The sequence below is a fragment of the Melanaphis sacchari genome, unplaced genomic scaffold (genome assembly GCF_002803265.2).
Source record: "Melanaphis sacchari strain LSU unplaced genomic scaffold, SCAv2.0 Contig84_pilon_pilon, whole genome shotgun sequence".
In the NCBI taxonomy this organism is placed as follows: domain Eukaryota; kingdom Metazoa; phylum Arthropoda; class Insecta; order Hemiptera; family Aphididae; genus Melanaphis; species Melanaphis sacchari.
In genome coordinates this window covers 656,218-675,760 of record NW_020271599.1, presented here as the reverse complement: position 1 = coordinate 675,760, position 19,543 = coordinate 656,218, and the positions used below count along the sequence as shown (strand labels likewise).

The 19,543-nt window shown below is 23.5% G+C and overlaps 1 protein-coding gene across 1 annotated transcript in view; it reads right to left on the bottom strand.

Annotated features, from left to right (window-relative positions):
- The window catches only part of LOC112602199 (carbonic anhydrase-related protein 10), a 105,410-nt gene that overhangs the window by 36,134 nt on the left and 49,733 nt on the right, over window positions 1–19,543 (bottom strand). The window contains exons 6-7 of the mRNA XM_025350156.1: window positions 3,543–3,638; window positions 3,403–3,469 (exon numbers count right to left, since the gene is read on the bottom strand). Of these exons, the coding sequence (XP_025205941.1) occupies window positions 3,403–3,469; window positions 3,543–3,638 (163 nt within the window). The remainder of the gene's footprint in view (window positions 1–3,402; window positions 3,470–3,542; window positions 3,639–19,543) is intronic.

Sequence of the window (19,543 nt, the reverse complement as noted above, 5' to 3'; positions counted from 1 at the left end):
GGTACAATATTATTATTATTAAGTTTATGAACGACTATTGAAACGTTTGTATAATATTATTATACGTTTGAACAATGGTTCTCTTGGTATTGCACAAATACACTATATTATTTAAATTTAAATTTTGGATAAATATCTAAAACTACATTACTCGAGGACATCGATATATCAGTAAATTATATTATACACGGACCGGTAATATAGAAATAAATTGCGTTCTGTCATAATAGCTATTATAATATATAAACAATAAATTGTCTTTGGCTCATATGGCATACAATATTATAGTATATTTGTCCCAGACCTTTGATCCGTTACATTTTTGGATGGAAAAAAAGAACTTTGTTTTCATCGTGCAATTAATATATTGTATTTAAATGGGATGAAAACAGTATATTTCATTTTTATTAAACGTTTTTTATAACATCAAATATTGTAATAGTTTCAATTCGAAAGGTCTAATATTGATAATATAAATAACAATTTAACAGTATACACAATTAAAACAAAACCGAAATTCAATTCACAAACATATAATATATGTATATAACTTCAAGTAAATAATATATTCATTTGAATGTTATTACATTCAATAAAAAGTGATCTTGAAGTACATTTTATTATTTAGATAAAGTAATCTTTGAAAAATAATATTGTTTTTTAAAAGGCAAATGTCTGTTTTGATCGTTTATTAAAGATTGATTTAATCGAGTTTAAACTTTTCCTCATAAACAAAAACAACACAAACGTCGTATCCAATTAATGATTCAGAGAAGGTTTCCGCGTCTAGGTTAAATTTTCTCAAAAAACAATCTACACTTACACAAAATTGCACCTTATATAACTAGATGCACAAAATTACCTTTTTCTATAGTTTTATGTTTAACCTATGAATATTTACAGAATCGGCGTGTGTTTACAACTTTTCTAAGTAATATTTCTGTCAACCGTGCTGCTATAGTTTTATATTTTAAACACGTGCTTAGAATAAATTTTTTTTTTAATTTTGTAATTTTATTACTCAAACGATAATATAGTAGCAATTATTAACATAAAATATACACTACAAATTTCAAATTTATCGGATCATTTTTATTTTTTTTAAAGTTAATTATTTAAAGAATTTAAACTAATCGTATTTTTCAAGTTTTATTTTAAATTCTAATAATAACTTCAAAGAATAAAAAATCAAAAATCAATTATCATATTCAGTGAATTGCATTAAATGGATTAAAACTATCCCTACATAATTTTAATATAATAGGTCAAAAACTCTATTGTTTAAATGATACAATTAAATAAATAATAAGGAAATGTATGCTGATATGTAGGATCGTGAACTAAAATCAAAACCATATAATTCAATTAATATTGCTAACAGTTGATTAAGTACATTAAATTAATTTTATTTGACTTTTTGAACATAAAAGTTATTTAAATATTGATTTTTACAATTGAATAATAATAAAATACAGTATAAATTATGTATGTAAACTTAGTAGAAATATTTATCTTTATATTTTTAAAATAGGTAAAACCAATAAAACTAGTTACACAAAATCAAACAAAAATGGTATATACACCTATAATTTTGCTACAGATAAGTATAAAATAATCTTTAAAAATAAAAGTTCTCATAGTAAAACACAAGTTTCAGGTTGTCGAAAGTCTAAAACGCCAAATATTTCATTACAGAATACTGTAGTCAAAACGAATTTCTTGTATAGACGACTACCTCGACAAATTTTTACTTGTGTATAGTAAAATGTTTGGAATTCATGAAATAAATAAATATTTAAAACGAATTCTTTCATATATTTTTATAAAAAAAAAAATAAATTAATGTAGAATGAATCAAGTTTAAAGAATAAAATTCGTTTTGTTCATATTCCGAGAAATGTTTAAATATTGATTCATAATATTTTATAACAAAAAACTTTATTTTAATAGCACTATTTTCAATAAGTTTTGTATTATGGAATAATCCTATGAAAATAAAATTCTTTCACTTAATAATAATGTTTCCAAACAACTGTACCTAAAAACTATACGACAACGCAGAAAAATATAGAAATATTCGAAAATAATTAATTTTTTAGGTAACAATCAATAAAACTGAACACGATACTATAATGATTTCACATTAGAATTATAATAATTTCCATTGTAAATTGTAACATACGGCAAATAAAACATATTTAAATTATATATAATGCCTAATTATTATACATTATGTATCAACTGTTTTAATCCTTTCTATTGAGATGTTTTTATTATATTATAGATAGTTTCCTCACGTCATAAGTACTACTGTTGGATAATTCCTCAAAATCATGTAAATTCTTGTCAAAAAAAAAAAAAAACAACATAATATAGGTATATACTGCATATATGCTCATTGTAAAATTACCCTTACAGATTGTATATTTTCTAAATAAATTAAAAATATAATATATATGATAATCTTCTAACAATATTACATTAAATAATTTTTTACGCGTTACATATCATGGTGCACATATTTACTATGTGTACATAAATATTATAAATAAATGTACATACATATGTGTTCCTATAGTAGTATTCAAGACAAAAACAAAGTTTTTAAATGACTTAGCACCACACAGTTTGTTGTCATTGTTTTTCACACACGTGACATGACAAAAGCACGTTCGCATTAATGCTGAAATCGTTAAGTGACTGTAAAGTGATTTTAGAGCTGTACTTAAAATTAAGGACGATGTAATGCTGTATTTATCTGCTTAACTCCTACAAAACCAGCTCGTATAAATGATTTTATCAAGATTATAAATAAGAAAAATTAATAAAGAACCGGAACGCGCAAAAACTCTAATGTTATAATTGATGTTCAAACTAAAAACTCCATAATTTAATATAGTAATATACTAAGTAGTTTTTGTATTAACAAACAATAACGAATTCAACAAATTTATATTCTTAGTGCTACAATAATATGACAATGTAAAAAATATTATTGATATAGACAATATTAACAATTATCAAAAAACAATAAGACGCTAAATTGCTTAAAATAGTTTTAATGTATGTAGTACTTGTTTTTAATTAATTATTGTTTGCAATTCGATTATATTAAACGATTTAATTTTTTTGATCATATAATTAATTTGTTGTTCTGCTTTAATATTTTTTTAATAATTATTTCAGTCAACTATTTTGTCATGTAGACTTAACGGGGACGGTTTAATTATTATAATTCAATGCCATTTACAGATATTACCAATATCAGTCAACAATTGATTTTAATTTTTAAATCATTATTTATTAAACACATCACAATACGAAAATAAAAATTTTTTAAATATTTATCATTATCATAGTGGTACACAATAGTTTAAATATTAAATATTAATACTAACTTACCTTTGTATAAAAGTTTACTAAACTCGTTGGTGACCATTTGAAATTCCGAATTCGTTGTTTGTCCAATCTACAAGGTTAAAAATATAATTAAGAAGACGTATAATAAATTATAAAGTAACAGAGCATATTTAATTACTCACTTGGACCATAAGTGATACACCCACAATGCCTTGAGATTTCATTTGAGCTTCGGACATATTTGAATAAAGATCAGTATTGTAACCATAAAGTTGAATCTAAAAATTAAAATTTCAAATTAAATTTTACAATTTAGTGATCACAACATATAGTTAACAACAATTATATAGTTAAACATACTATATTAACAAGTATTATTTATATAAATTTAATAACATTTAGTCAAATACGTCGAAATATTCCCATAATTTTTTTTTATTTTTTTTTTTTTTAACAAATGTAAAATAAATCAAAAAGATAAAATAAAATATGCCCACAAGGAATATTTAAATCGTTCTCTAAAGCAGTGTTTTTTAAGCTTTGTATTACGGCGACACACTATTTAAATATTTAATATTTTATGGGCCACAATGAAAAAATAAAAATAATAAAAATAATCTGTAACATATAATATTCAATTTTAATTGGTTATGTTAAATAAAAAAGAAAAAAGGAAAAATATAACTTCAAAAATAATTATAAATTTTGTTTACAAATTAATAATTTTTAATCATCATAGAAATGATATCAAATATTAATAATTTGTACATTTTGTATCATTTAAAATATTTCTTGACACATTTGGACTTATATTCGGCGATACACCAGTTTTTCACAACACACTGGTTGAGAAACACTGCTCACTGCTCTAAAGAAATAGTGATTAGATACTACCAAATTCCGTTTATTGTTGAAACATTTTTTTTTTCAGATGTAAATTATAGATATTATTTTCACCAAACTCATAGTAATGGAAATATTTTCAGTGAAAGCAACGATATAGAAAATATAAAAGCTAGAGTTAATTTGCGTATAAAATAACAAATACTAAGTTAACATAATAATATATTATTTATATCTAATTATAATACTTATAAATCTATATACTATAATATATACCTATATACGTATATATAAGTATATATAATTTATTTTTATGATTTGCAGATCACACATAGTGATTTCAGTATTTTCACGCATCCATGTTTGAAATTAAATTTATGATTTTGCTTATCTTTATACGGATAATCTTGAGTATAATTGAAAACGAAAACCATTAAATAATTATTAATGCAGTTTAAAATTTAAATATAAAATTTTTTAATAATTATAAATATTAAATATATGTATTATGAAGATAATACCAATAATTTCTATTTATTTATAATATTATGGTGCTATACATAACACAGTTTTTTCAAGTTATTTTTTATTAAATTATAAATTTATAAAAAATCTAAAAGTAGCTAAAAACTTTATTGTATGCATTAGATAATTGTAACAATAATAATAACAATTTCAAACCATTTATTAATATTAATTTACGTTTATAAATATTATGAAGAATAAACAATGAAATAACTAATAGGTTATATTATTATTATTGAGTTTATATGAATTATATTTAATAACCAATTTTTAAAAATTATATAGTTATTTTATTATTTATCATATTTTTATTGTTCGTTATACATTATTGTTTGATTTTTTAAAAACGATTTATTTGTTATGTCGTTATGGTTTCTTAAATAAAAACAATTCTAAGAATTATTTTTTTAAATTGCATTTTATTGGTCACAATTTATTTAAAATTATACCTATTATAATCACTAATATTTTATGAAGATGACAAACAAAGTTGGGGATACACATTATTTTCTGAGTAAATCGATATTGTTATATGTCACAGTGTTCAAATAGTATTATTATTATTATTATTATTTTTTTATATTTTATTATTTAACTGTCGTTTGTATTTTGAATCTACTTTAAATTCAAAAGGACTAAACAATGATTCAGAAGAATTTACATAGTCATATAAATCTAGTGAATACGTATTTTTTAAAATACTAAAATTGTTATTGTTTAATGCTATTCTTATCCATTCTTGAAATATTTCTTTAGCCATTTTTACATTTTTATAATAAAAACACACAAGTACACGTACTTCTTAAAAATGTAACCAAATAATTAATAAATAGTTAAACATTCAAACAAAAAATTATAAATAGATAATAAATTAATAACAAATCAAGAAAGATATTACTATTTCTTCCTTTTAAATAGTTAACAATTAGCTTATAGTTGTAAAACATGTTTCGCAATGTTTGATTTTTTTAGATAGATACTTAGAACAAATGTGAATACACTTGGCAATAAGTTTATGGTTGCATAAGGTTTTTTTTTTTTTTTTTGGAAATTGTGTTTAACGTTGACTGAGAGAAAACATGTACTCAAAGGGCACTATTATAGCACCATTAGGTCCAATGGCTGTCAAAGAATAACTGAAAATGTCCACCCGACTGGAAAAGGTTAGATACCTTTTTGTCATTGCTTCCATTAAATGTGTATTTTTAAAAGTCTTACTTCCGAAAACGTTTCTAGATACTATAATACTTGCGAAAATTTTACACCACTTTTGACGATAGTAAACGAGAACTTTAAACATTTATAATAAATTTATTATTTATAATTAATGCAATTAATATATAAATCAAATTCATGAACTTGAAATTAGTGATCGATTAGATGAAAAAATAAATTTAAGCAAAATATGTTACTTTATATAGAACATTCAACATTATAAACTAAACAAAAATTATGCAAGAAATATATTTTTTACATCCTAGATGAATTACAAAAACCAAATGTAAGAAAAACAATATAGAATATTAGTGTCTACATATATATGACTAAATGATATGATTTTTTTCAAGCTATAAGTGCATGCGTCAATTATTTTATAGTTTATATTGTATATGACGTAATATTTATTAATTATTTTTATATGATAGGTACCTAAAGAAATAATTGTATACCGTACTTTGGGTAATACCACATATTTATCAATATGTAACTTAATGGTTTCTAAAACTATTGTGTTTTCGTTGCCTCGGACATTTCTTACGAAAGTCAACTACCCCACAATAGCGTTTATATCGTTAATATAATATAACTATATTGCCATTGGTTACAACCGAAACGGCGGACGCATACATACCGCCATTACGAAAAACAATTACCAGTTTAAATACAATTATGTAAATAAAACTTTATTAAATTTTAAAGCTGGACATAATATAATACAAAAATATTACCTAATTTATAACAATACTGAGTGGAAAATAACATTTATTTGCCCTTAAAACTATATGAGATGCGTAATTTATCTAGTACCTACTATTTACTATATGCTTATAACAATATGTTTATTTATATGATATATAATATTACATTGGTATACTGTAAAATGGCTATAATAAAACTAAATTAAATAGCATACACGAAAGAAAATAATAATCACGTGGTTGTTCTATAACGGTAAGTGAACTCAAAATCTAAAAATATATTTTATTCGCTACTTATACACCTGAAACAACCAAGTTCGTTTTACTGGTATTTTATAAGCTATCAAGTGTTCTTCTTCCGGAATTTTACTCGGAAGTCAGCTATCAGCAACCGTTTGCGTCAGCTATCATCGATCCAATCACTATAATTTATTTATATACGGCTGGTGGACACACAAACACTCACTCACATACACAAATACACACTTAAGGTAACGGAAAAGGAAAAGAATCAACTCTCTGCTTCAGCCTATATCATCGGTTCTACCATCCACCCGTCTGTCATTCGTGTCTCCACTACGTCGGCCTATTGCGGCTTTTTTCATCTCTGCTACACCGCACTACAATTCATTCATCTAACGCCCGAGTGCTTATTTCAGTCGTACGTATACACAGACACGAGCTAGTGCGTATATTCCTTGGGGGGATTATTTTCTTAAAAAGCATTCGATTCGCTTCTGTGGGAGTTTTACACACGACAAGCAACAGCAGCAGTGCTCATCTCCATTTCGAGATTGAAATCGAAACCAAGCGGATTATGGCCTTTTGACAGCATGGTAAACGTCTGCGTGCGGATTCTTCCTAGGTGGAATTTGAGAGAGACGATACACCGCCATGTCCGCGCAAGAGGAGAGATGAGCAGATTTTAGAACTACGATGATTTGATGCGTTAGTAGAGGGTGAAAGCGAAAATATAAACACACTATACTGCAATATAACATTATGTACGGCGACGACGACCGTACTAGTTAAATATACGTTTTCCATGATATACATATCATAATATTATATAAAATAAAAATAAGTTGTTTTACAACAAATGTCATCATAAAGATAAATATAACGGTAAAGTGGTACAACATTTAAATTTTCTTTAAACATGCATTTTCAAATTTATATTTTTAAAATGAATTTATTTTTAGTTTAAAACAAATATGCTATAATATTCTCTCAACTTTTCACGTGAAAAATAATACTTAACATGATTTTTATCTAATTTTGAATCTTATAAGTAATGATTAATGAATTTCATTCAATAAAATTAAGTAGTATCTCATTATTTTATACAGTTAACATATTACATGTACAACCTTAAAATTAATATAAAATGTTATCCAATGTACCCCATGTATTCCCAGTTACTATAAGGCAATGCCACTCCTCCCCAAAAATCTAAGGTTTTTTAAATAGTATTAGTAGTTTGTTTTACTTGTACAAATCAAATAAGTGTAGCTTTACAAAACAAGTAACCTAAAAGAGTTAAGAATGCAATACAAAATTTAAATAAATGTAGGTAACTTATTCCAAATATTTTCAATAATATTAATTAAAAGATTAAGAAAAACAAATTGAAATAACAACGCTATGGTTATGTAAGAAAAAAAATTATATAATGTATAAGAAATATATTATAAAAATTTGATAATTTTTTATTTCTGGATTTTATTATTGCATAGATGAACCATGGATACTTGTTTTAGTAAAATACATTAAAATATTATGGTACTTAAAGAATCAATCCAACAAGTTTAAAATAATTATGTATGATGATGAAACAATTTTAAAAGCTGCATAAATAAATTATAATGAAGATCTTGTAAAAAATAATATATCATTTACACACAGAGCTGAGATTTTCATATAAAAACATAAATTGAAAACAAATACTCTTTCATTGGCCAAGTCAATAGCCTAGTATAAAAATAATGTTTCAGTTATTTGCTATGTTCCCGGTTAAATCATCCATTTCAGTAGAAACATTTTTTACTTGGAACCATTTAGAATAATTTTTAGTTTATTCATGTAAACGAAAATACTTAATACAGTGGATTTCGCTTAATAAGGGCACGTTTTTGGAAAATTAGTTAAAAAAAAAAAAATTATGATATCAAAAAAAGTTTTTATTTTGCACACGTAAATTGTATAACTGAAAAAATATTAAATTACTATATAAATAAAATTAAATATAACATAGTAAATAAAATTACTTTTTTAATGTGGAAGGTATACAACAATAGTAATTATTACTCGTTGTCAAGCTGTTTAGTGTGAATCTGGTTTACAAAATTTGCACACGCTTCAAGCTTATCAGATGGACTACCCTTGTTACCCTCTTGTGTATATTCTAACGTCACGATAAAATAAAAATTGTCCACATAAACCTAACCAAGTGCTCTGAGTGTGAGTGCTCATATTATGCGATTCTTTTTAACCTTGTTGATATACATTGGAATTGAGACCAGACCACTTTGATGCCCATATTAGCCAGTGCTCACATTAGTCGGAATCCTCAACTGTAGTTAACCAACAGAAAATATCAGTAAAAAAAAAAAATATTTAATGAACTACATTTTTTTTTTTTTACAAAAATATTCTAGAAGATCAATATTTGAGTTGCATTTAACTTAAAAAGTTGTGAAAGTACTTTACTTAGATTTTAGATTTTCAATTCATCAGTTAATATGCAAACATAATTAAGTATATTTAATTATTTGTATAATAATACAAAATATTTAATGTTACAAAATAAAAAAAAATAAAAATGTATAAGAATCTAATTATCTATTCATAAAATAAAGCGCTCTATAAAATCCTGTCTATGTTACTAAATGTAGTATTCATATAATGGTGATTTTTAATACAAATATTTACATGCTAACTTACTAACAAATACATATTAAAATGTTTGTAGTTTATACCTACGACTACCTGTTAGATCGCAATATTTTGTTTTTATAATATATATATTATCATTCTATTTCGACATAATCCATTACGCGACATTTCAATACAGACAAACCCTGAACTTTTGTAATAATTTATTATCTTAATATACTATAAGTCTATGACGGCATATCGTAATACGTTTGATAATATTGACGAACATTTTTACTAAAAGATAAATAATATATTATACAAGTTAATGAACAACATTTTATATACGCATAGGTTTTGCATAACTCATGAAAATTTAAATGTATATTAAATTCTTTGATCATAATAGAATATAAAGAAAAAATATAATGTTAAATACCTATATATTATATAATATATATTTTAGTGTCTAGTTGTAAACCTAATACTAATTCAACGATCCGTATTGATTTTTTTTTTATGTATATCGGGTTAAAGTGCCCAATCGTGTAACATTCAATAAAGTATATGGTATGGATCAACAATAAATAAATACATTTATAAATATATAGTATTGTTTTTTTTTTATTATTATTATTTTACGATTACTATTATTTTTATTCAAAAAGGAAAAATTATATGGTTAGATATAAATCATAATTATTTATCTAACTACTTTGTATATTACAATAGCACAGTATATTATTATTATAATTTATTGTGTTCACTATTTTTCCAACTAACTCTGTAAAAATATTAATTAAGTAATAAGTAGCAAAAATAATAATAACACAAAATATTTATATTTAAATTAAGTATTTTAAGTATGAATATTGGGAAAAAAATGTTGAGTTTTTGTTATTTTTTATTTATTTTTTTTATCATTTATCAGTACACCTAACAGTATATACATTTGAAAATAAAATAAAAAAAATTAATGAACAAGATATAATGGAGATATTATTTTTATGATGTATAATTTACAGTAATATTTACAGATATTTTAATCCATATCAGTTTGGTAAAAAAAATGTTATATTGTTGAGTAGTACATTGTTTTTTTTTTTTTTTTTTTAACTTAAAATAAATACATGTAACCAGCTATTGAATTTCAATATTTAAAATTTTAATTATTTTGAAATGAAAAATTATTTATCATACAAATATACTAATCGTACTTGAGTGGTTCTAGTAAAAATAACATAAAACATGATAATATTATATAATATTTTACATCATACAGATCACATAAATATCCTAAAATATAGAAATATAGGTCTCATTAAAAACACTACAAATCTAGTAAAGCAATTCAGTTTATGTTCATTGAATATTAATTTGAAAATTTAAACCGTGATTCATAAAATGACATTGTACAATATTATTATATACAAATAAACAAAGTTTTAAGTGCTTTACATTTATATTTAAAGGTTTGTTCATTTAATTTTTTTAATATTTGTTAACCAAACTACCAATATATTATACGATAAGATGTTAATTTAACCTATCCCAGGTTTTTTTCAAAGATTTAATCAATAATATGATCATTCTTTATATAAAAGTATTTTTAAGTTTTAAATTACAAAACAATAACCATAATAACAATTAAAATCTACGATTTGAAAAACATTTTAGAAAAATTAAATCTAAACAATACATAAAACATCTACATTCATACAGAATAACAAGATAGTGAAATTGTTAGGCCAAAAATCAAAATTACTGTTAAAGTTTGATTTTGTATATTTTATATTATATTATGAGTATTTATTTTATTACTAATCTAGGTATATATTAACTAATTAAAACGAAATACCTTTCTCGACCAAGGAGTAAAGCAAATATAATTATCTGATAAATTATCAAGTATACGACCCTAACCATTATCCTAACAATTTTCACTGCATTCTCAGTGTACTGCAACACATCGACCTATAATTGTAATCATTATCTAATACCACTATAATCCCGCTATAAACTTAACGGGTACTTTAAACTCAATGTAAATACTATGTATAAGAATGATTACCTCGGTTAATTACGTAATGAATTTAATGGGTAGATATATAATAACGTTTTAATATATAAAAAATACTCAACATTTTTAAATTTATTATTTTGTATGGTTAAGTATTTTATAAAAAAAAATCACATTAAATATATTAATAAAAAATTAAATCTTATACGATGTCACAGCTGTGATGTAAGATTTCCAATTAAAAAAAAATCGTTATTATTTGATATCATTATTTAGATTCTGAACGAAGTTCGTGATCAAAATTTATACTGATTACTAACCTATCGGTTTTTGAAAAAGGTAACATATGAATGACTAGTAAAAAATAAAATGTAACAGTAAAATTTGAAGGAATTGTAAGCATTATTTTAAGGGGACTGCAGCTGATCGCGTCTTAAGGAAATTATACCTGTAAAGGTATATTATTATACATATTTTATAATTACACAATAATTTCATAATTTAAAATTATTCAGAACACAACTAGTAGCATTCACTGTTTATTGTATTTTTTGTTTATTTTTTACCTTTAAATAACACATTTAAACACAAATACTAGAATATGTATGAGAATAAAGAGCTCTGAAAAAGATAAGAATATGGTTGTCACTTAAATAAACGATTAACGAATAACCAAAACTTGAGTACCTAGTAATCTACCTTGCGACTAATACATAATATGTTTGATGTAATAATTGATTGTTTGGCTGACGTAGCGCGATTGCTGCAATCAGTCACCCTCCACAGCATTTAAAAACTTACTTATAAAAAAAAACACATAACAGCTTATATATTTTCAACAATTTCACATACTAAACATTTGAAAACAAAATAGCAAAAAAATCTATTTTCTTTTTTATTGACTAACATCATATTTTCTGAGAATGAACATTCGAAATCCTTATGTTTAATACGTTGAATTGATGATTTAATAAAAGTACCTATGCAATTTGAAAAAAAATCGAAATTTTATCAAAAACTAATGTTATGTAAATATTTCAATTTTATCGTTGTTTAAAATATATTAGAATACTGAGCGAAGTGATAATTGTTTTGATTTTACAATGTGTGTGTGAATTTTTCTTCTTATTATTATTATATTATTTATTTGTCTGTCATCAAAATTTGGGATATTAAAAATTCCCAATAGTTTTCAAAAACATCAGGAAAAGTAAAAATAAATTAGTTCAGTTATTTTTTAAATTATTGTCCAAAAAATTGTTTTGTTTGGTCAAAAAATTTGAAAATTTAGTACAAATTTTCTCATAAATTGTTCATAGTGGAAATTTAAATAATTTGAGCGTAAATCCACATTACATTTTTATGAGTGTTTAAAGTAAGACTTTTGACAAAATTCTTCAAAATCACGAAAATTTGTAAATTATTTTAATTTAAAATAAGTAACAGTAATAATAATTATAATAAGATATCGCATATGAACTTCCTTATCATGTTTGGCGTGTCGTTAACATCATCATTACTTGATATTTCTAATAACAAATGACAACGATACAAAAATAATTTTAACTATACCTGTATAGTGTATGATATAATTTAATACTCCTACAATAAATTCTATTACCTATACATTAATACATATTTTGTATATATTATTATAATACTAATAATCATTAATCAGTTGTGTTCGATTCCTGAAATGTTACGATCACGTTGTATAGGGATATTATAATGACGTCTGTTATTTTACCTACGCGCATGCACGTGTCAAACAGATATTACCTTAAAATTACAAACATTTGTTTTTTCAAAAATACTACAAGTGACAATAATCACTACGTTCAGTAGAATGTTCCGGTTTCAATTTTAAAAGCAGATTTGAATTTTTCTTTAAATTTTCTATGCTTAAACAGTCGTACATTTTTCATATTCTATATCAATGTATTTAAATTTGAATTATGAATATGCTTTATTTTTACTTTTTTTGTTGGTAAATTTCGAAGTAAAAAAAAAATAAAAATCACAAAAAAAAAATTGTCAAAGCATAGATAATTTAGTGGCGAATACAAATCCATGTTCAAAATTAATATCAGAACATTATATAAGGTTTAATGATTGAAGAAGTGAGCTATATTTTCGACCGAAAATGAATCGCGCCCCAGTCCCTTCCCTTAAGGCTAAAAGAATCGCTAACTGCAGAAAGACGATAAATCCACTAGTGTTGTACCTAAAATAATTCAGGACCGAACTAGTGTAGTACCTATAAAACTAGTGTAGCAATTTTAAATTCGGGACCCAACTTGGATGCAGCCAAATCAAAATTGATAAAAATGAACATGTCACCTATCTACAGTTAGCGATTCATAAGAACCAATATAATATCTTAATAATAACAATGATGCAAATGGTTTATATTTAAAATATATTAAATAATTTAGATCTTAAAAACATAGGTACCCTAATAATTTAAAAATGTACTTTATTCTTTATTTACGTGCATAATTACATAATATTATGTATATATGTGTATAAATATTATTTACAGACGCAATTAGTTATTTTAGATCAAAATTTATTTAAAAATAACTAAAATCCAGATCGCATATCAACAATTTAACTATTATTATAATATACCTATTATAAAATATTTTGCAGTCACGGGGTGATCCAATATAGTGTGACGGATACGGAACAGTGATGACCAATAAATTGCATGTTGTACTCATATACTAAAGCGACTCGTGAAAACTCAAATATGGGCTAATCCTACATATTTATAAGAAGTATAAATTAATAACTTATCGAAGTACGAGAGCTAAAACATCAACGTATAAGAAGAAATTCCATCTATAAATAAAAAGTATTCCAAGAAAAAACATCAACACTGCTAGTCATTCTAATCGCGGTTTTTCGCAATGACAATATTATTACGTAATTATTACTTATTACTTATTTGTTATTACATTCGAACGAATTGAAAAAAAAATAATAGTTTCATGATTTAATTTTGGTAAATTGAAAATTATTGTTTTTGTTTAATAAAATTCATAATTTACATTTAATAAAAATAAATACAACTTTTAGATGAGTAGAAAATACAATATCTATAAGATATTTATAAAAATCTAGAATTTACTTAACTATCAAGATATCTATAAAAAGTACAAAACAATTATTAAGGCCAATTAAACATTCTTTAAATGTGTGAAATATGTTTAACATGCAAAAATAAATATAAAGTTAACATAATATGAAAAATATAAACCAAATAAACGTCGTTAAAGCTTTCGTAATAAAATAATAATAGTTTTTCGTAATCGACTTCTCATTCGAATAACTTGTAATAATCGATAATATTTGGTTAAACAATACGTACTATGGTATTATTAACCAGTGATTCTAACACGTTCAAATGAAGTGTCCAATTTTAATAATCATAATATTATTATTGATATTGTTTTTATTTTTTAATGCGTTATATCCGTTGGTAGTCGCGATGTTTAGGCAAATACTACTGTGTGTACGAGGAATTTGAACGGTATTCAGTGTTATACTGTTATCTTCGACAAGCAAATTCAATAATAAAATATTTATTTCTTTATGACGTATGCAGCTATTTTTTAATAGCGACGAAAATTAACTGATTGACTAAGTGGAGCAACTATTTTAGATCCTATAGATTCATAGAACTTTTTTAATACGATTATAAAAGCGCTATTTTATTATAGAGTTAATATTGTAATATGAATATAATTATTTCAAATAATTTCATTATTAACAATTTATTTAATAACTATTTTTATTTATTTTTCTAAACATGAAATATTTTAGAATTTTAAATCTTGATATAATTATTTTAAACTTTTTTTTCGCTCTTAGTAATTGTAAAAAAAATAAATACTATAGTAGAATTTATTTTAGAATTAGTATACAATTTGGATCATTTAACGTCGAAGATTAAAAATTTATAATTTTGTTATATGCTTTTACATTTTATTTTTAATTATATATTGTGTTATAATTTATAATACATTCATTAGTGAGCATAAATTTTCTTAAAAAAAAAAAAACTTTATTACAAAAATATGAAATTTATATTATCTCACTAATTTCCACTGTGTAATGTTTTAAATGAATAAAAAGTTTTTTTTAACAGTGTTTAGAATATTTTTATTATTTTGGCAACATCACGCATCTTCGACCAGTCAAGATAAATCTGTCATTAAAGTATCGTTAACATTTAGTCCCTCAAAAAGGTGCAATTTTACATTCAATTTATATTTGTGTTTAAATCGCATTAAAATGAGTTTTCGCCGAAGTTGATTTATTGCTAATGGCATTTTTTTCTTATTATTATTTTATACGCATTCTGTTTACTTTAATGGTTCTTAGATGCACACCATCGTTATTCTTTATCGCCTCCATTTTTAATGGTAATAGAAGAAGTCAATTTAACTGGTCTATAAAAATATATATATATATATGAAGAAGAAACAAAGGGTAACCCGATTAGAAGTTTACGAAGTGCTGATAAGCCAGTGCTGACAGTGATAAAGTGGTTTCGAGTGATTTATCAAGGATCCAAATTAATTAACGTATAAAGCCCTATCGATTAGCATCATCAACGACAAAAAGACCTAAGACGGTTGTGTAATCTATGTATACCTGGAAATTACTTTAAAATTATTTTAAAGGTTTTTATTAAGATAATACTATCTTGAATTATAATTTAATAATTTATACGGAAATTGACGAAAACTCGATGAACATTATAATACACTTCTAGCCCAAATAATCAAAATAAATAAGTGTTGGCTTACGTGAACCGTCAAATGTAACATGTCAATGATAAAATTGTTTTATTAAAAAAAAATAAGTTCAACAAATATCGGTTTAGTTATAATTAAATATAAATCAGACATTAATTCATTATAATATACATTTTATTGGTTGAATAAAAATATTATGTATAATATTGGGCTTTGATTCATTATGACTTATGAGATAGTAATTTGTTACCTATGTTTAATTTAAATTTTAACTGAAAAGATTGATTCTGAGAGGATCTCGATATTTATATTTGTTTTGATTTCAATTATAATAGCTAAATATATAAATCAATTATTAAATATATTTTTAAGTGTAATATTAGTAATTCTCGCATTTATTCAATAAATTTTTGAAATTCATAAACAATGTGAATATAAAGCACAGTTTAATCAATAAGTACCTATAGTCTATATTTTATAATTTCTTGCTGTTTTTTCAATTGTTATTTCTTTTTTTTTTTTAAGTACTTTTAAATTGTAATTTAAACATAAACATTTAATTTTTACCATAGTTTTTTATTAATTTGATTCTTATGCTAATGAGGAGATTATTAAAAGTTGTTGACATAATTTAAAAAAATAAAATTGCAAACCATAGGTATTAAAAGTTGGGAATTAAAAAAAAAAATTATACTTGATCTAATTTATATTTCCAACGATTCAGTAATATAAAGTGTTCCACATTTATATTTTATTTTTAAAATAACACTTTCCATATTATATTACTTGCAAAATAGACGTCTCATTGAATAAAAATTGACATTATATAATAATATATTGTGTCTCACCGTTCAGACATAAAAATATATTTATTTTATTTTAGTATTTTCTTTGTTACAACTAAAGACTGGGCTGTTTTATATCTTTTGTAAACCCACCCCATATAAATAACTTTCGTTATTGTGCGTGTAACCCAAAATAACTTGGACAGACGACTAACGACATTCATTTGCCAACTATGTACAAATAAAAGTACATTTATTTATGTAAAAGAAAAAAAACATAAAGGAAAAACTTGACATATTATATTTTTTAAACACTTATGGTTAAATTATAAAAAAAGAAGCAATATCGTTATTTATATGCTGAATCAGATACAATGAAAATTATGTGTTTATATACACAGGTATTTGATATTAATAATTGCCATCATTATGATAAAATTGTTTTTCGTTTTGTCTGTAGTTGTCTGCTTGGTGATAATGATAACTAACAATGACGTATTCAATGAGAAAGACACATAATATTATAGCGATGACGGTTTTATGCATAATGAGACGTCTGTTTGTCATTTTATATGCATTTGCGCTGTAGTATTTGTGCCATAAAAATAACTCTTACACTATATTTATGTAGTCTATTGTCAAAAATCTTGCGGCTATTATTTTAAAGTCGTATCCAAGAATTTATAATATTATGCATTCAATTATATTATGTAATACACAGTAGTTGAAATTATCAGTTAGTAATGTACTGAATTCCGAGTTAGCGAATTAACCAAAATTATTTCTTATCTATTGCGTATCAAAACTATTGCCTACTTCATATTTTTTTCGCGATGAGAATAAATTGTACTTAAAATAAGATATTTATACGTATACAAATATTTACTATAATATACTTGAAAAAAATATTTAAACGTCAATGATATCTCATTTAACTTCATAATTCGTACGTATATACATAATACGTTCAAATAATGATTGACAAATGATTGAAACACAAATCGTATATTTACTATAAACAAACTAACAACGAACACTTGAAATTATTAACTATTAAGAAGATTTTGTATTATGTCGTTCTACATTTTGATATGGTAGTTAAATATTTAAAAAACTAAAATTATTTAGTAAATACTAAATAGTAATTATATTCAACATGATGATGATAGGGTTATAATTTATTGGATGTAAATTAACAAAATTGTTAATAAAATAAAGAAAAATCCTAGTATATTCTTGCACACTAAAATACAAATGTATAACTTTAAGATACTTAAAAACATTTTTTACGTTACACTTAAAATATCATGATTAAACCTATCTACATCTAAACACAAATAATTTATTTAATTTTGCTTGGCATGATTTTTATTTAAGTTTGTATTTCTTTGATTTTGAGTTTAATTTTGATAAACTACCGTACAGCGGTTGTGGCTACTATGTTTATCATAAAAAATGGCCATGTATACAAATATAAAAGATTTCAGACTTGTTATGTCTTTAATTTTTAAATGTTGTTTCATATTTATTTTATATAATTATTATACTGTCTAAGAAAAGCTTGCCGTTTATATCCATCACAGTTAACATTTTTCTGTTTTTGACATTTATGCAGCTATATTATTTAAGATTTATTATTGAAAGACAACCGGTAAAATAATTACGACTCCATTAAAATACACGTCATGAAACCTTTTTAATCAATAACAATAATACCCATGCAAATTATTAATAAAAAACTAACGAATAAATTTAAAACTTCTGTAAATGCATATTCTGTTTATAAGCAAAATACAAAGAAAAGAAAATGAAGAAGGCGCATGAAAACAATTAATCAGCTTGAATTAATACAATTTACAGACTTACAGTGATCCTTATAAAATAATCGTGTAGGTAGCGCAAAATTACATAACGATTGCAGTATCATACACAGACAAATATAACTATAATTTTGACGTTCTAACTTAAATAACCATCAGGCAACAACAAACTAATGATTCAGTAGATAATAACGTACAATATAATGAAATACTATACGTGTAAAAAGTAGATATTGTATTAAAATTTTAAACATCTATTTAAATTAAATAAAATAATAAAAAAAGTAATCAATTGTTCACAAAATCGTTTAAAATATAAACAAATCTAATTGCATTGTATTTAGTTATAAAGATAAATGAATAGGTTGTATTAAAAAGTAACAAAATTATTAAAATAGATAAAAAATATTAACATATCTATAACATTTAAAATATGGTCATGAAATAAACAATAATAAACATTTATTATTAATATCTAACGAAGTTATTGAAATATTAAGTACTTACCTATTTTAAAGATGTTTTTAGTGAACTTTCTGTTACAATTATGTAAAATTCAATTCATAATTTTAATTTGTACATTATATTATATTATGATTGTTATTATACGTATATATGGGGTGAAATAGCA